The sequence below is a fragment of the Somniosus microcephalus genome, chromosome 3 (assembly GCF_052327205.1).
Source record: "Somniosus microcephalus isolate GS21.2 chromosome 3, FLI_Smic_1.0, whole genome shotgun sequence".
Lineage (NCBI taxonomy): Eukaryota > Metazoa > Chordata > Chondrichthyes > Squaliformes > Somniosidae > Somniosus > Somniosus microcephalus.
In genome coordinates this window covers 286,094,649-286,109,961 of record NC_140989.1, presented here as the reverse complement: position 1 = coordinate 286,109,961, position 15,313 = coordinate 286,094,649, and the positions used below count along the sequence as shown (strand labels likewise).

The 15,313-nt window shown below is 42.2% G+C and overlaps 1 protein-coding gene across 1 annotated transcript in view; it reads right to left on the bottom strand.

Annotated features, from left to right (window-relative positions):
* Positions 1–15,313, bottom strand: part of cachd1 (cache domain containing 1) — a 247,767-nt gene that overhangs the window by 53,587 nt on the left and 178,867 nt on the right. Inside the window, exons 5-13 of the mRNA XM_085982697.1 lie at positions 13,581–13,707; positions 12,516–12,660; positions 11,492–11,708; positions 9,197–9,346; positions 6,629–6,862; positions 5,517–5,666; positions 5,000–5,123; positions 4,134–4,251; positions 2,507–2,675 (exon numbers count right to left, since the gene is read on the bottom strand). Of these exons, the coding sequence (XP_085838823.1) occupies positions 2,507–2,675; positions 4,134–4,251; positions 5,000–5,123; positions 5,517–5,666; positions 6,629–6,862; positions 9,197–9,346; positions 11,492–11,708; positions 12,516–12,660; positions 13,581–13,707 (1,434 nt within the window). The remainder of the gene's footprint in view (positions 1–2,506; positions 2,676–4,133; positions 4,252–4,999; positions 5,124–5,516; positions 5,667–6,628; positions 6,863–9,196; positions 9,347–11,491; positions 11,709–12,515; positions 12,661–13,580; positions 13,708–15,313) is intronic.

Below are 15,313 nucleotides of genomic sequence, written 5' to 3'. Positions count from 1 at the left end.
AAATATTCCTATCAAGGAAATGTCTCTAAAATGTTTTGCACTTGAGCAGGGAATGCGTTGGTAAAGCATATATAAAGATGGATTCAGAGGATCATCAATGGATAAACACAAGGAGCACGAAAGTTCCTGATTCCAGCGCGTACTCCATGTTTAACAGCCACATTACAAATAGACTGAATTCTACAGATTTGAAATGGGTACAGTTGGAACTAAACAGAAATAGGTAGAGCATGAAAACAGTCACTGATTACTGAGATATACATATAAATCGGCGACCTGCCACCCAATGCCACTGAGCTAGTGTGGGACACAACCAAGTGTTCTCCAAACTCCTGATTCAAGCATCTTTGCTTATTTGACGTCCACAAATCCAGAGTCTGCCCATGTGCGAATGTTGTCAATTTATGCGGATTCTTGGCATTTTGCACACATGCACAAACGGTCAGTGTTCATGCACATGCAGACACTGCAGATTTACACAATGAAATTATGAGGCAGGCCGAAAAACGCAGATTTCAGAGCGATGCCACTGACATGCTGACAGGGTTGAAGAAACAGATAGCATATATTATGTTACAGTGTTAATTTAGCTTTTAGAAGATTGTGGAATTTTGGATCTTTATTTCTCATTAAGATAACAAAAAGCCATAAATCAGCTACAATATTCCTTAAAACGCCTTGTTCAGTAGAGCATCAACACAGAGCACAATAATGGTTAGATAGCTTGAGACCTCATGCTGGTGTGCTCTTGACCTTACCCATGTCATGACAGGGAGCACGATGGGAAGGCGATAAGTGAACACTATATATTTAATAATAATAATAATAATAATCAACTTTATTGTCATTGTTAGTGCACAAGTGCAGTACAACGAAATGTAGGCTTGCGGCTCCCGAGAGTGTACATTTAGATTAAGACATTTAAACATTCAACATTCATTTGTCTTGTAATACATTAACATAAACATAACCATGATAAAGTGCATTGGCAGATGTGCAGGCTTTAGAGTTTATTTGTGGAGTTCAGTAGGATGACAGCCCTGGGAAAGAAGCTGTTCCTAAATCTGGTCGTTTGGGTGCGAATGCATCTGTAGCGTCTCCCAGATGGCAGGAGGGCGAACAGACTGTGGCTGGGGTGGGTAGGGTCTTTGATGATGGTCCGTGACCTCCGTAAACAGCGTTTCTGGTATATGTGCTCTATGGTCGGTAGCCGGGTGCCGGTAATGCGTTGGGCAGTTTTGACTACCCGCTGCAGGGCTTTCCGGTCATAGTAGCTACAGCTGCCATACCATACTGTGATACAGTTCGTCAGGATGCTCTCTATTGTGCAGCGGTAAAAGTTAGAGAGGATCAGGGGTGACAGGTTACATCCCTTCAGCCTCCTTAGGAAATATAGGCGCTGCTGGGCCTTCTTCACCAGAGAGGAGGTATTGAGGGACCAGGAGAGGTCTTCCGTGATGTCGACTCCGAGGAACTTAAAGCTGTCCACCCTTTCCACCACAGCCCCATGGATGTGGATGTGACTTCCGCCTTTAGACTTCCTGAAGTCCACAATGATTTCTTTGGTTTTCTTGATGTTAAGGGCCAGGTTGTTATCGGCGCACCACTTCACGAGATGCTGGACCTCCTCCCTGTAGGCTGACTCATCGTTGTTGGTGATCTGGCCTACTACCGTGGTATCATCCGCAAACTTGATGATGGTGTTGGAACCATGAACAGCCACACAGTCGTGGGTGAAGAGGGAGTAGAGGAGGGGGCTCAGCACACATCCTTGTGGGGCCCCCGTGTTCAGGGTCGGGGGGGGGGGGGGGAGGTGTGGTTACCTAATTTGACAGACTGGGGTCTGTTTGTTAGGAAGTCCAGGGTCCAGTTGCAGAGGGAAGTGTTCAGGCCAAGAGTGTGGAGTTTGGTGGCCAGCTTGTTGGGGACGATAGTGTTGAATGCTGAGCTGTAGTCTATGAACAGCATTCTGATGTAGGTCTCTTTACCATCTAAGTGATTCAGTGCAGAGTGTAGAGCAGTTGTGATTGCATCCTCCGTTGATCTGTTTGCACGATAGGCAAACTGGTGTTGGTCAAGAGAGGCGGGAACACTGGCTTTGATGTGAGCCAGGACCAGTCTCTCGAAACACTTCATTATGATGGGTGAATAGAAAGAAAATTGGAGAGATGGACGTCATCATCAAGCCTCTTCCATGTACTGCTAGTAAACATTTCAGAGTACAACTGGTACAGGTCTGGGGTAAGTAACCCAGCTGCCTTCCATGTACTGCTAGTAAACATTTCAGAGTACAACTGGTGCAGGTCTGGGGTAAGTAACCCAGCTGCCTTCCATGTACTGCTAGTAAACATTTCAGAGTACAACTGGTGCAGGTCTGGGGTAAGTAACCCAGCTGCCTTCGTTGTTACAGTTGACCCAGGGCTGGGTGGGGGGAAGTGGGGAGCAGAGAGGAACATCAGAAGCCACAAATCTTCAAAGCATTTCTTGAAAATTACATGTTCCTTACCTAGTGTTGCTAACTGCTTGAAGTGCAAGCAGGAGGTTGGCTGGCCCAGCAGATCCAATCTATGGTAGAGCAGCTTACTGCTTGGCGCCGTGTTCAAATTCTTCAGGTGTTTGACTGGTACCTCAGGCTGTACCATCACTATACAGAGAATAAAGGATGTGTCCTGGACCTGCAGCGACAGAGAAGTGCCAGAGCTTTTTAATATTCATTTCTAATTATAACTTCATCAGGGTATGCCTGTGGTACAATTTCCAGTGACCTCCATACAGCAGAATGGAGTAAGATTTCACTGGACCATCAAGTTTCTTAGCTATGCAATAAAACGTACTGAATACACTACAAGCATTGGTTAAAATAATGCTTTGGAAATGCCTGACTGTTGAGAGGGCAGGGTTGAGGAGCTCAAAACAAGTCAACAGAATCAAAACAGAAAATGGGAAGAACTGGCAAGGCCATTTCAGATATGCACATGAAAAAGAATTGGAAAGACAAGGATGGGATTGATCCCCATGGCATTAAATTTTGAATCTTAGTCACAGGCAGTATGGAGTTGCCGCAGGCTAGGTATGGAGGCCATGGAGAGGGGAGATCGCCCTTGGGATCACTCTCCCAGGTCTGTGCAGCATTGGTAGAAGCCCAGAAACAGCTTAACTGCCTGCCTTTCCATTGCAACTGGTGCATCCCTGAAACCAAGCTATCAAAAGTTAAGAGTTTAACCGTTAATAAAAATAAATGCAAACACCTTTGAAATTACTGCACGTTTAATCTTGATAGCAACACTGAGCATTAATAATGGACCCAACTACACTGACACTGTATTTATGTTTGAGAAGCATCTCTCAAAACAGTCTGGGGCTCGCAGTGCACTGGGATTCACCGCATTGGTATTATTTGGCAGATTCCACTGAACCACAACAACAACTGCGCACAAGCAAATCTATTTCTGGCTGCAGGACCTCCTCAAATGCCTGGGGGAAGTTTCTACAGGTCAGTGAGAGGAAAACATGCATCACTGGCTTGTACATGCAGGTGAGCCATCACCCTGCCTGTGGACTGAAAAGATTATTGTCTGCCTCTGGAGGTCACGTTTATATTTGCCCCTGGGATCCTTCTGCCTTCAACTGCACTGGCACCGCCAGTTCTTCAGGTGGATTTTGGTGCATCTGGAGGCAATGGCACTGCCTTAGTTACTTTCCAATCCTGCCACTGATCAATCATGCTCCTGGAAGCGGCAGTGCAATAAGGTAAATGCAGCAGAAAATGGGAGCAACAGCTATTGTCTGAATTTCTATATTGCAAATATTTGACATATAGAATCAATACTACTTCCAGGGTTTGAAAATTCAGAATTAACCGAATAACCCAAGAATAGCACAACTAATGTACTCAGCCTATTAATAATGGATTATACATTAGCATTCAGAATTTTTAAAAGCATTTACTGTACTTGGATCAAATCCGATCACCACATTCAAACACTCAGCAGTAAGCCATTAAAGAGATAAATAAATTGGGTACTTTGTGAAAAGCACCCTTGATCAAACAAAGTTCTTCTGATTTTAAACTGCAAACCCACACATCCAAGAAAAACAAAATTCAAGGGCATGTTCAACATAGTATAACGTACCAACTTCCAAGCATAGCTGACATTGTAGGCCTCTTTGCTAGTTTCTCGTAAGCGATTTATGTGCCAGGACAAGGAAGAGTTTACAGGCACAGTAATAACCTGACTGCCCAAGGGGAGACTGCATGGAGATATAAAAAATAAATCCATTAATAATTTACATGTTTACAATTAACATTTCTATAAATTTCAAATCTCAAAACACACTTTTAGAATTCCTAGCAAAATTCAGGATAAATGGCATTACATTTACAATGATGAAACATGCATGGGTGAGGAGGAATAGGACATATTATGAAGAGTGAGCAAAATTTAATGGGAGGTTGTCTTTGGCTCACGATGCTTTTCCAAGATCTATATAGTTACTCTATCCTGGTTGAATGGAAACCCACCACTCTAGAACCATTCCAGGGACTTCACAAACAAGGAGGAGCCACCTACTTCTGGAGTGGCTTTATTTATTATAACGGAGGTCACGCCATCAGACCTGCGTGGGAAGTGGGCCAGAAAGCCAATTATCAGAAAAATGTCACTGGCAAAGTATGCGTCAAGATTTATTTCTAAGCCAGTATGAAATTACACCTCTCTGTTAAAATGAAAGAAGCCACTTCGGGATGTACATGGCTCTTCTCTATGTCAGCAACCGGAAGGAACGGAGACTCAAAATGTTTAATTGCCACTGGAGTAGCTAATTTGGCCCCAGCACGATCAGGTAACTCAGTGCAGATCTGGAGATCAATTCAAGGAATTTCCTGGTCTGTTTTGCTCATACTGGACAATATACTTACCAATGGAGCCATTAGAGGAGCTATTTATTCTGCTTAATAACTAACTTTACCCTCTGTTCCCTTGGCTTTTTAATCCATTACCTGAGAATGTTCTGTCTGACGAGTTGAAATCTTGGAATATTCTCATAGTGTATTATATCAGTGTGAAGTGGCGGCTCTGTTAGCAGGTACGGCCTAGTCAAGGACGGATGCATAAGAGTGTAACCTAAAACGGAAAGGAAAAGTAACTGAAGAATTTAACAGTGCTCTACTGGACTATGAATACTGTGTTTACAAGTAAGAGTGCTCACAGCTGTTTCCAGTATTCACAATCAAAAAAAGCGAATTAATTATCTGATAAACCAACAGCAAGTGAAATGAAGACACCGAGTACAAGATAATCAAATCTTCACTGCTGATTAAGTCTGGAACAACCACTTAACAAAAAATGACCTTCATGTTACAGAGAGGTCTGTAATCTGCTTGAACTCCTTGTGCTGTGAAATTCAGTCTATTTGCTTTGTGGCTGATAAAACACAGAAAGCTCTGCTCCCTGCAGGTAGATAATGCTGGCCAGCAGTGCCAATACTAATTAAAGGGATAATCACATCTCTCTCACCTTTATTATCTATTAAGAATGTGTAGGAGGCAGAAGAATCCCGATAGTAAGTTACATCCTCCAGAATGTAAGCCAAATTCACATCCACTCCCACAATTCCTAGCAGCATGTTTCCAAAGTAGCAGGGTTTACTGACAGTCATGATCAATCCTGTGAAGATTAATTAGAAAAATACATAACAATATGTCATGCAGGATGAATATAAAAAAATGGGGGGTGGGGTGGAGAGTGGGGTTTCTCTAGGAAGATCGATATGCCTTAGGAATGGGCTCCATGATCAAGAGCAGTCTTTCAGTACCTTGCTCAAGTGGCTATCTGTGAGCCTAAATTGAGTGTCAGCAGTCTATTTGTTCATGGAGGACATCATAGCTAAGCTCAATAATAGTCTCATCCAACATCCATGCACATACATGTTTTTAAAGTGTCAGCCATGGCTCAGTGGGAACACTCTCACCTCTGAGTCAGAAGGAACACGGGTTCAAGCTCCACTCCAGAGACTTGAGCATATAATCCAGGCTGACATTTAAGTGCAGTACTGAGGGAGTGCTGCACTGTTGGAGGTGTGTTTTTTGGATGAGATGTTAAACTGAGGCCCTGTCTGCCCTCTCGGGTGGATCCCATGGCACTATTCGAAGAAGAGCGGGGGAGTTCTCCTGATGTCCTAGCCAACATTTATCCCTCAACTAACACCATCAAAACAGATTATCTGATCATTTATCTCACTGTTGTCTGTGGGACCGTGCTGTGCGCAAATTGGCCGGCCTGCTTACCTATGTAACAGTGACTACAATTTTTAAAAAGTGTACTTCATTGGCAGTGAAGTATTTTGAGACATCCTGAGGATTTGAAAGGCACATGATAAATCCACGTTCTTTCTTTATTCCTTTTCAGTTGGGCTAAGTGGATTGCAATCATGAGTGGGAACCTTAAATAACCTTCCGTTTCCTTAAACGATTGTAGCACTCTCTCCAGCTCAGATCAGCTAACTCAGAATGAGTCTAGAACTCAAACTGGAACCTTTTGTTCTGTATGGCTCAGTACAACACTGACTGAATGGTTCATTGGGACCACTCTGGTTCTGAATGTTTCACATGAAAATAAGCAGCACTCACCATCACCCATTTCATCAGTGTATGGCAGACTAAACACGGCCTCGTCTATCATTCGATTTGGCAGGTTTGTGTAAAACCGTCCTACTGTGGTCTCCAGGTTACTCAACTGGTTCAATACCATCATTGTCCCTTTCACAACGGGGAGTGACGTGCGATCAGGAACTCCATATTTTGCCGAGTTCTGTTCTGCCAGATCTCGAAGAAAGGCAAGCTCCTTTAAACCAGTTACACCCTCTAAAATAAAATTTAAAAAATACTAAAGGTGAAAATTGTTACACGATTGAAACAGCAAGTGAGATTTTGCTCTATTCAGTACATGCTTGATGTGAAAGAAAAATGTGAAGAAAATAAATAAATGTTTGCAAAATCTCTCTTCCCCCTCCCCCCGTGATATCATTTCTCATTCTCTTGCAGATACTGGCTCATGAGACTCTCAATGATTGTCCATCCCTCCAAAGATGCACCTATCCTCTACTTATCACCTCCTCATAGTGGCATGGTTGAGATTGGGAATTGAATTTAGAGGTTGAAACCGGTTTTTAGAGTTTACAGTTCCAAAAAGAATTATATTCTTTGCAGCAAACTGTTTGAATACAAAGTTCTGAAAACTCACTGCAAAATGTAAACTTGTTATATTAATATCTTTTCAAAACTGCCACACACCACTTCTTATCTAATCCAATTTCTTTAATCCCACGGCTCGTTATTGAAGGAGGAATGATGTAATCCACAACAATCTACTCAAATTTATGTAGCACGAAACCTCCCACATTAGCACCAATTACACTGAATACTAAGCATCTTATGTCATTACTTTCAGGTACTCGATGGCTTTGTTGTCACTTGGATCTCTCAGTGCAGCCAGCTCCTTTAATTCTAATTTGCACTTTAAAAGGGGTCAAACTTTATTTCTGCAAGATCCTCCAATCTCTCGTCTCCATTAAGATCTCTGGTCCTGATGGCACCTCTTCCACTGTCCTCAAGATACATGCCTCTGAAAACACCTATGCCATCTCTTCAAATTCCCTTACTTTCCATCTCCCTTATTCCCAACCAACTTCTTACAAATTTACTTGCACTATATTGATTTGTTCCAAAGATATGACAATTGCTGTTGTTAACTCTTAAATTATCCATCCTCTTGATAACTTAAGCTAAATTACAATTGGCAATTTTTTTTTGGCCCTGTGATCAATTAACTGGTGATTTTAATGCCTGCTTCACACATCCATAACTCTGCTTCTGAACACTTTGATGAATCACTTGTCATTGCTATGGACATTTCCAAATCATTTGACAGGGTCAAGACACCATTCTTCAAACAAGTTACCAACAGATGGCTGACCATCACACTATTATGCAGGCTGTCTAATTTTCTTTCAAATTACTCTGTGGTGTAGTTGGTGGCTCATCCTTAGACTTTTTTGCAACTCAAGGATTCCCCAGGGTTCTGCTCTCTCTCCCACTTCAATAAATAATCTATTTCATTCTTCATCTAATTCTATCCACTCTTCTGCGGAACTTTCCATTCTACATCCATAAGGTTTCTTCAGATTGCACACTTCTGACACTGAGCCTCCAGTCTTCGCATTACAATGGCTAAGCCATTACACCCTGAACTCTGCCACACCCATCAATAGGAAAATTAAAATAGTGCTTCTTTCAATTCTTCAAAGATACAGGGGTAGATTTCCATTGTTACCAACTGAGCGTTAAACACCCCCTGGGCAGTTTTTTTTGGGGGGGGGGGGTGGGGGTGGGGGAGGAGAAAGCATAGAAGATAGGAGCAGGAGTAGGCCATTCGGCCCCTCGAGCCTGCTCCGCCATTCAATGAGATCATGGCTGATCATTCAAACTCAGTACCCTGTCCCTGCCTTCTCCCCATATCCCTTGATCCCTTTAGCCTTAAGAAATATATCTAACTCCTTCTTGAATATATTTAATGAATTGGCCTCAACTGCCTTCTGTGGTAGAGAATTCCACAGGTTCACCACTCTCTGGGTGAAGAAATTCCTCATCTCTGTCCTAAATGGCTTACCCCTTATCTTTAGACTGTGAGCAGACAAGCAGACAAGTCTTCTACCTGTGCTCCTATGTCAAGGAGGTGCACCTGGGGGAATTTGCAGACTAGCTCAGGAATTCCATCCATCGTCCATTATAAGCCCTCAATTAAACTCCAACAATTGGGAGCTAGCATGAATTCCATTGAAGCCCTTGTAAAGGCTCCAGAACTTGCGCAGCCTAAGGTATCGATCCGGGAGAAGGTCCTATAGCACCCTTATGGCCATGGGCAGTCTGTCCTAACCATCGGGATTTTGTAGAATTCTAGAGCAACAGGGAACTCCACTGCTTTGTACTTCCACCAGTGGAGAAGGCCCATCAGAATTTTGACCCCAGTTACTTTAGGAGAGAAGGGGAGAAAATCAGGGAAGAGGGAAAGCAGGAGCAAAGGATTAGAGTGGCTCAGCCAAGTCAATAAATAATGCACAAGTATAAGTATTTATTAAATCTTTCTAAACATTTGTGCTCAAATAAGCTGCTAGAATCACATGTAAACCAGTTTCTCACCGTTCATAAGCGCATATGTGAGGATCATCACAGAGTTATTGAGACGTCTGTTTTCCTCACTAATAACACTCAGGGTTGCCTTCTTCTCTTCTTCAGAGGAGTCCTTTGAGGTAATGCCGGATGACAGGTAGATTATCACCATGTCAGTGGCTGTGATGTAAAGAAAAATCTTTAGTTCATTTTACAATTACTTTATTCTGCATTCTGGCATATTTCCCGGCAGTATTTCCTTGTAGTATTCTTCCATCAATGCTATCGTATTACAGGATTCCACCAATGGCTATGTGGCTAAAGGCACTGTGTTGTGTACCACTGAACTACATGGAACAAAAGGTCCCAAATTTGATCTCCAAATCTGTGCCAAGCTAGCTGATCTCAGTTGGGGCAGCTGTGGGGCACCACAATTGGCCTCAGATTCATTATATCATGGTTAGATGTAGAGTAAATCTCCTTCCCAACAATGTGCCTTAGCCCCAACTTCAGAAAAGCATACCCTTCCTGTAACAGAGTGACATTCCCATTTTCCACACCAGTAACCTTGTGGCCTTTCTCACAAGGCTGCAACTAATGTCAAATTACAAACAATTTTGAACTGCACACTCATTCACTTGGAACTGAGTTGAGATTGTAACAAACTCATTTTATGTTTGACCTTTTTAGCCAGCCAACTTTCATCCCATCAGTCAGAGCATGATAGAAACCCATGTCTCAGATGAAGGAACAGGAACTAGTTCCTCAGGTCACTATAAAAGATGTCTTTTTCCATTTGTCTCTACTTTTTTTTAAGACATTTTGTGGGGAGGGGTAAAGAGGAAAAACATTTACAAATAGCTATTCTGCATTTGTGTACAAATATATTTTCTTCACAGCCACTGTAAATTAGCTCCAAAGGTAAAGAAAAAAACCTAGGCATGACGTCACAATTCCCGCTTGTTAGAGAGGCAATTGGCTTCCAGTCACCTCCCACAGCAAAACAGTTGGGAATAGTGGTAGGGAAATGATTACACAGGAACTCTCACTGCTGTTGCACCAGTCAGGGCTCCGCTGGTCCATCGGCCCACCAGGCCACACTATTCCTAACAGTACTTTCAAGTAACATAGCAACTGGGCGTTACTAAGGATTTCCTTGCTTAAGTTATTCAAATTTAGCCTTTAATTGATTAGTTTTAACACAAACAAAATGGATTCTGGCACTGATCCCATGTAAAAACTGAAAAAGAAAAGAATTTGGCAATAACCCAGTTAAAGCAGGGATTCACCATTGTTTGGGATGTGGAGGAGGGAAGCTCTCCGCTCCTGAGATCCTTGGTTGTAGTTGGCAAGCCACAAACTTTAAACTGGTAATGAACTTAAGATTCGTAATGGAGCAAGGCTCCCACCTGAGGCCTCTGCACTCTGTAACACAGTGGTTTCTTTGTGGGAGACCCCCTTCTGCAAATATTAACACACTACGATGGACTCTCTGTCCTAACTTCTGAAAGATAGCGTCATCTACCTAAAAGGAAAACAGCACTATCATTGAATAATGTGATGATCTTGTGGATACTCTGGGGTCTGAGCCTCCCAGTTTGAAAGCCTAAGCTCTAACAGAACTGAGGAGTGTGCAAACAAATCTGGGCCATTCAAAGCATGCACCTCCTTGGTCTGATAGTTCGGTATCAGTACCACACTAGGCAGTATATCTATCCATGGACTATTTGGGGAGCACAGATCGTTAACTTAAAAATCCTTCTTCACAGATTAAATGTGAAATTTAAATCATAGGCTGAGTATGAGCCACATGCTGCAAAGATGGTCAAGTGGATATAGGCACTATCTAGTATGATACAAACCATAACATTCCAGGTTTGGTCAATGGTCTGTGCTGAGTCACTGAGCTGAGCCAGGGCAGCAGCTGAAGTTCTACAATAGACTCCGTGCCCTTGAGATAGTTGGGGGGTGGGGGTGGCGGGAGCATGGGAGAACACAATCAGAGTTCCTAATCTTGATCACTACCCAGTGAACCCTGTAGGATGGGATCAAACAGCCTGCCAACAATGAACGTCCAAGTTCATGTATGAGTAAAGTATCAGAGGGTCACCCACCGCCTGGAACTGTACCCTAGCAGTGTCACCTAGCGAACAAGAGGAAGTTGGGGAACGGGAGGCACATAAACATTGATTATAGTTCACAATGACTAACCCTGACATTTTACAGTCAGTTTGCAGCATCTCAATGATGCAATTCAAACCCAATTTTCAGTCTGAAAATAGAAAGATAAATTTTCTAACTGTCTCATTTCCTCCTCACACTCACGTGTTTGGATCCTGGTGCTGTTGTTTGTATTCTGAAGTAACTGAAATGCTTTGTGAAACCCCAGTGCATGCTGGGTGGCACCATCCACTGATTTTATGTTGCTAAGGAACGTGGTCATTTTTCTTTTAGTCTCACTGGTGGCTGGAGACAAGAATGTCTTGTAGCACTGGTCCAGCGAGCATGTTCGGACAGCGTCTGCCACAGCCAGCACGGAAATCTAGACACAAGGCAAAAATGTTATTCATAAAATTCCTCTCCAATAGCCATAATGTTTTGCTTGTATAGCTTGCATTTTTGTGTTAATTTCCACAACAGTCCAATATTCTTATTTTCAACAGTCAAACCATGATTACTGCAAAATTAAGCTGTGAAGAATTTAGATTCCTTCTTTTATTTCGATTTTTTTTTCCTTCAGTATTCTTACCTTTTTCCTCCCTCTCCTGGAAGTGCCTGTTCAAGCAGCCTGGCGCTAGCTTGCCCAAGTGGTCAATCTTCACGACTAAACATATGGAGCTTCACAGGTGTGAACCAACACTCTACCCACAATAGTACTCTACTCTCTTTGTACTTATCCATATAGAGTGTGTGTGTGTGTGTGTGTGTGTGTGTGTGTTCATATGGGGGGTGGGGGTAAGAAATAATTTGTTTTCATCTCTAGTCTCATTTGATCTTGTTAATTAGAGTAGTAGAGTATATAATTAAGAACATATGCAACATGGAATAAGCATGTGCGCCCTCCACAGAGATGCCATACAAGATCTACCCTATCATGGACAGATCCCCTCCATATAATCTCCTGAGGGGAAATTGTGCATCAGTGCTGCATGATTTTTGAATGGTTATCAAGCAAAAACGAAATTCTTACAGTCCGAGTTAAATAACCTGTTTGTACCTACATTATCCATTCCTCAGTGCTTTAGAGACCTGGATTACACATTTCCAAGCCAGTTGACTGGTAGAAAGCTATTGTTGCCCGTGATATATTCCACATTATGGACACTGGAGAAGGCTGGGAAGAACTCACCTTGTCATGCTCATCAATAGAGGTTAATATTACTTGTGCAGCATCTTTGGCTATTTGAAGCTGTGTGTCTGTGGCTAAAGCCCCATGGTCCACCACCACCACAATGTGTTTTGATTGTGGCCTCACCGTAGAGACATAAACAGGCCTGTACCAAAAGAATCCCAAAAATATTTGCAAATGAAGATCAATAGGTAAGGAAGAAACAAATCAATATTTTTCTATATTTTCTCAATAGCTAACCATTGTTCCCTCTAATTTTCTCCCCAGCTTTGCTGAAGGCAAAGAATCATGTTGGGGTACATATCTATGAGCACTGATAGCTCACCTAGACCTCTTACAAATGGCCAATATTCATGTGTAATGCTATTCAAGCTGGCCACTCAAACCCAATCCTGCCCACATCCGCATGCAAGCACTTTCTGTAAACTTCATAGCTTCATACATGAAAAAAGCTATCGACTTCTGGTAACAATCAGACATGGATTAACTTAATCAACTAAGTATTTACAAATCAGAGAGAAATATTCTGCTGGATCAGAGATCCCACATAATGGGAAGTGACTGAGATCTTATGCTTAGATCAAATACATGTTTAATTGGAATCATTTCAGATTATTCTTTTTTAGGGAAAGTAACACTGGTTGATCAGGAAGTTAAAACTAACCTTTCAGGGGTTAATTGGCAGCAAGCAAAGGAAGTTACACAGAATGTTACAAGTGACATAGCTTCACTCCATTAATCACGTACATTTTTGGAAAGATCCTACTACACTAGATAATGAAGGTTATTTATTGTGCTATTGCGGTTTCATCTTCAACTGTAGGGCCCTTACTCCAAGTCCTGAAACACCACCTTTATGTACATTTCCTAATATATTCCTCTGTGCATTAGTTTAATAAATCCGTAAACATATCGTTTGTAACTGGAAACAGAATCAATAAAATTATCGCGTTCACCAATTCATTAAAACTAATGCAGAGAGGGAAATACTAGGGAACATGTTGAAATCAAGTGATCAAAAAGAATACCCGCGAATCCTCAAAGAATGAAACCGAAATTTCCTACCTACTCCGATGTTCATAGCCGCCTTTGCAGCGAAATTTATGCGCTGGGAAAATGGTGAAAATCCCTTCTTCTGAGCTGAAGTATTGCCACTTAATACCAGGGTTTGACTTGAAGTTGTCAGCAAGAACTGTTGGGTTAAAAAAATCAGATTGTTTCAAAATAAAATACAGATGAAAAAACGCTGGGGCATTTCATACAATGGACTAGCAGCTACTCGATCCAGAAAGTGTTACCATCATCTTCAGGGTATAAAACCAGACCGAGGCAACGCCCTTTTAAACCAGGATGGTGTTGGGATTGGGGTAGAAGGGTCAAGGCTCAAGTTTTCAGCTTTACTTCACTGTCGCTGAAAATTCATTAGTAGCTAAATGGAAAATGGACTTTAAAAAAAAATGTAAGCTATCTGAGTTTTGGTGCCCGGATTTCATCTAACATTTTTTCAAATACAATGGAGGGTGCGGGTCTAGGTGGGGTAGAGGAACAAAGGGATCTCGGAGTACAAATACATAATTCACTAAATGTTGCGCCACAGGTTAGCAAAGCCATAAAAAAAGCAAACCAAGCACTAGGGTTTATTTCTAGAGGATAGAATTGAAAAGTAGGGAAGTTATGCTAAACCTGTATCGAACCTTGGTTAGACCACACTTGGGAGTACTGCATGCAGTTCTGGTCGCCATATTATAAAAACGATATAGAGGCACTGGAGAGGGTGCAGAGAAAATTAAAAAAGATATCAGAAATGCGAGGGTATACATATCAGGAAAGGATGAACAGGCGGAGTCTCTCTTCTCTTGAAAAAAGCCTGGGGGGTGACCGAATAGGTCTTTAAAATTATGAGAGGTTTTGATAGAGTGGATAGAGAGAGAATGTTTCCACTTGTGGGGAAGAGCATAACTAGAGGCCATCATTATAAGATAGTCACCAAGAAATCCAATAGGGAATTCAGAAGAAATTTCTTTACCCAAAGAGTGGTGAGAATATTGAACTCACTACCACAGGGAGTGGTTGAAGTGAATAGTATAGATACATTTAAGGGGAGGCTGGACAAGCATGAGGGAGAAGGGAATAGAGGGTTACGCTGATGGATTTAGATGAGGAAAGACAGGAGGAGGCTCGAGTGAAGCATAAACGCCGGCATGGACTGGTTGGGCCGAATGGCCTGTTCCTGTGCTGTCTGCCCTATGTAATCCTATGTAAATCGAAACTCAGAGATCCAGTCCAAACTGGACCAGTAGTAGGTGGCAGCTGAAGGCCAGAATGCACTTGAGGCTCAGTCTGCAGGAAGATGGAATTGAAAGTGCTGAACTCTCACTTTCAAGTGCCTAAGATCAACAGCAGGGAACAGTGTTGATCCCACGACAGCTGGGAGATGTAAAGCCAACCCCATGCAGACAGTATCAAGTGACACAGCCACGGTATTCAACACCGACTAAAATCCAGTTACATTCATGAGATGTGAAGCAAGTGGAAAATGCATGCATCACCTACAGTCTTCCCCCTCCCCCCCACCTCACATTCTATATATCTAAAATACTGTATATAGAAAATAACTGTCTGCACCACTTAACTTCTTTTTATCACATTTTTGTCACACATTTTCTGTCAACTTTTTCCCCATTATAATTTCCTAAGTCTGCATTTATAATGAGTCTTGATTATGTAAACTTGTCACACAATAATTACACAATCTGGCCGCCTGGTGATTTTTTTCTGCCCAGTCTGTGACCATATTC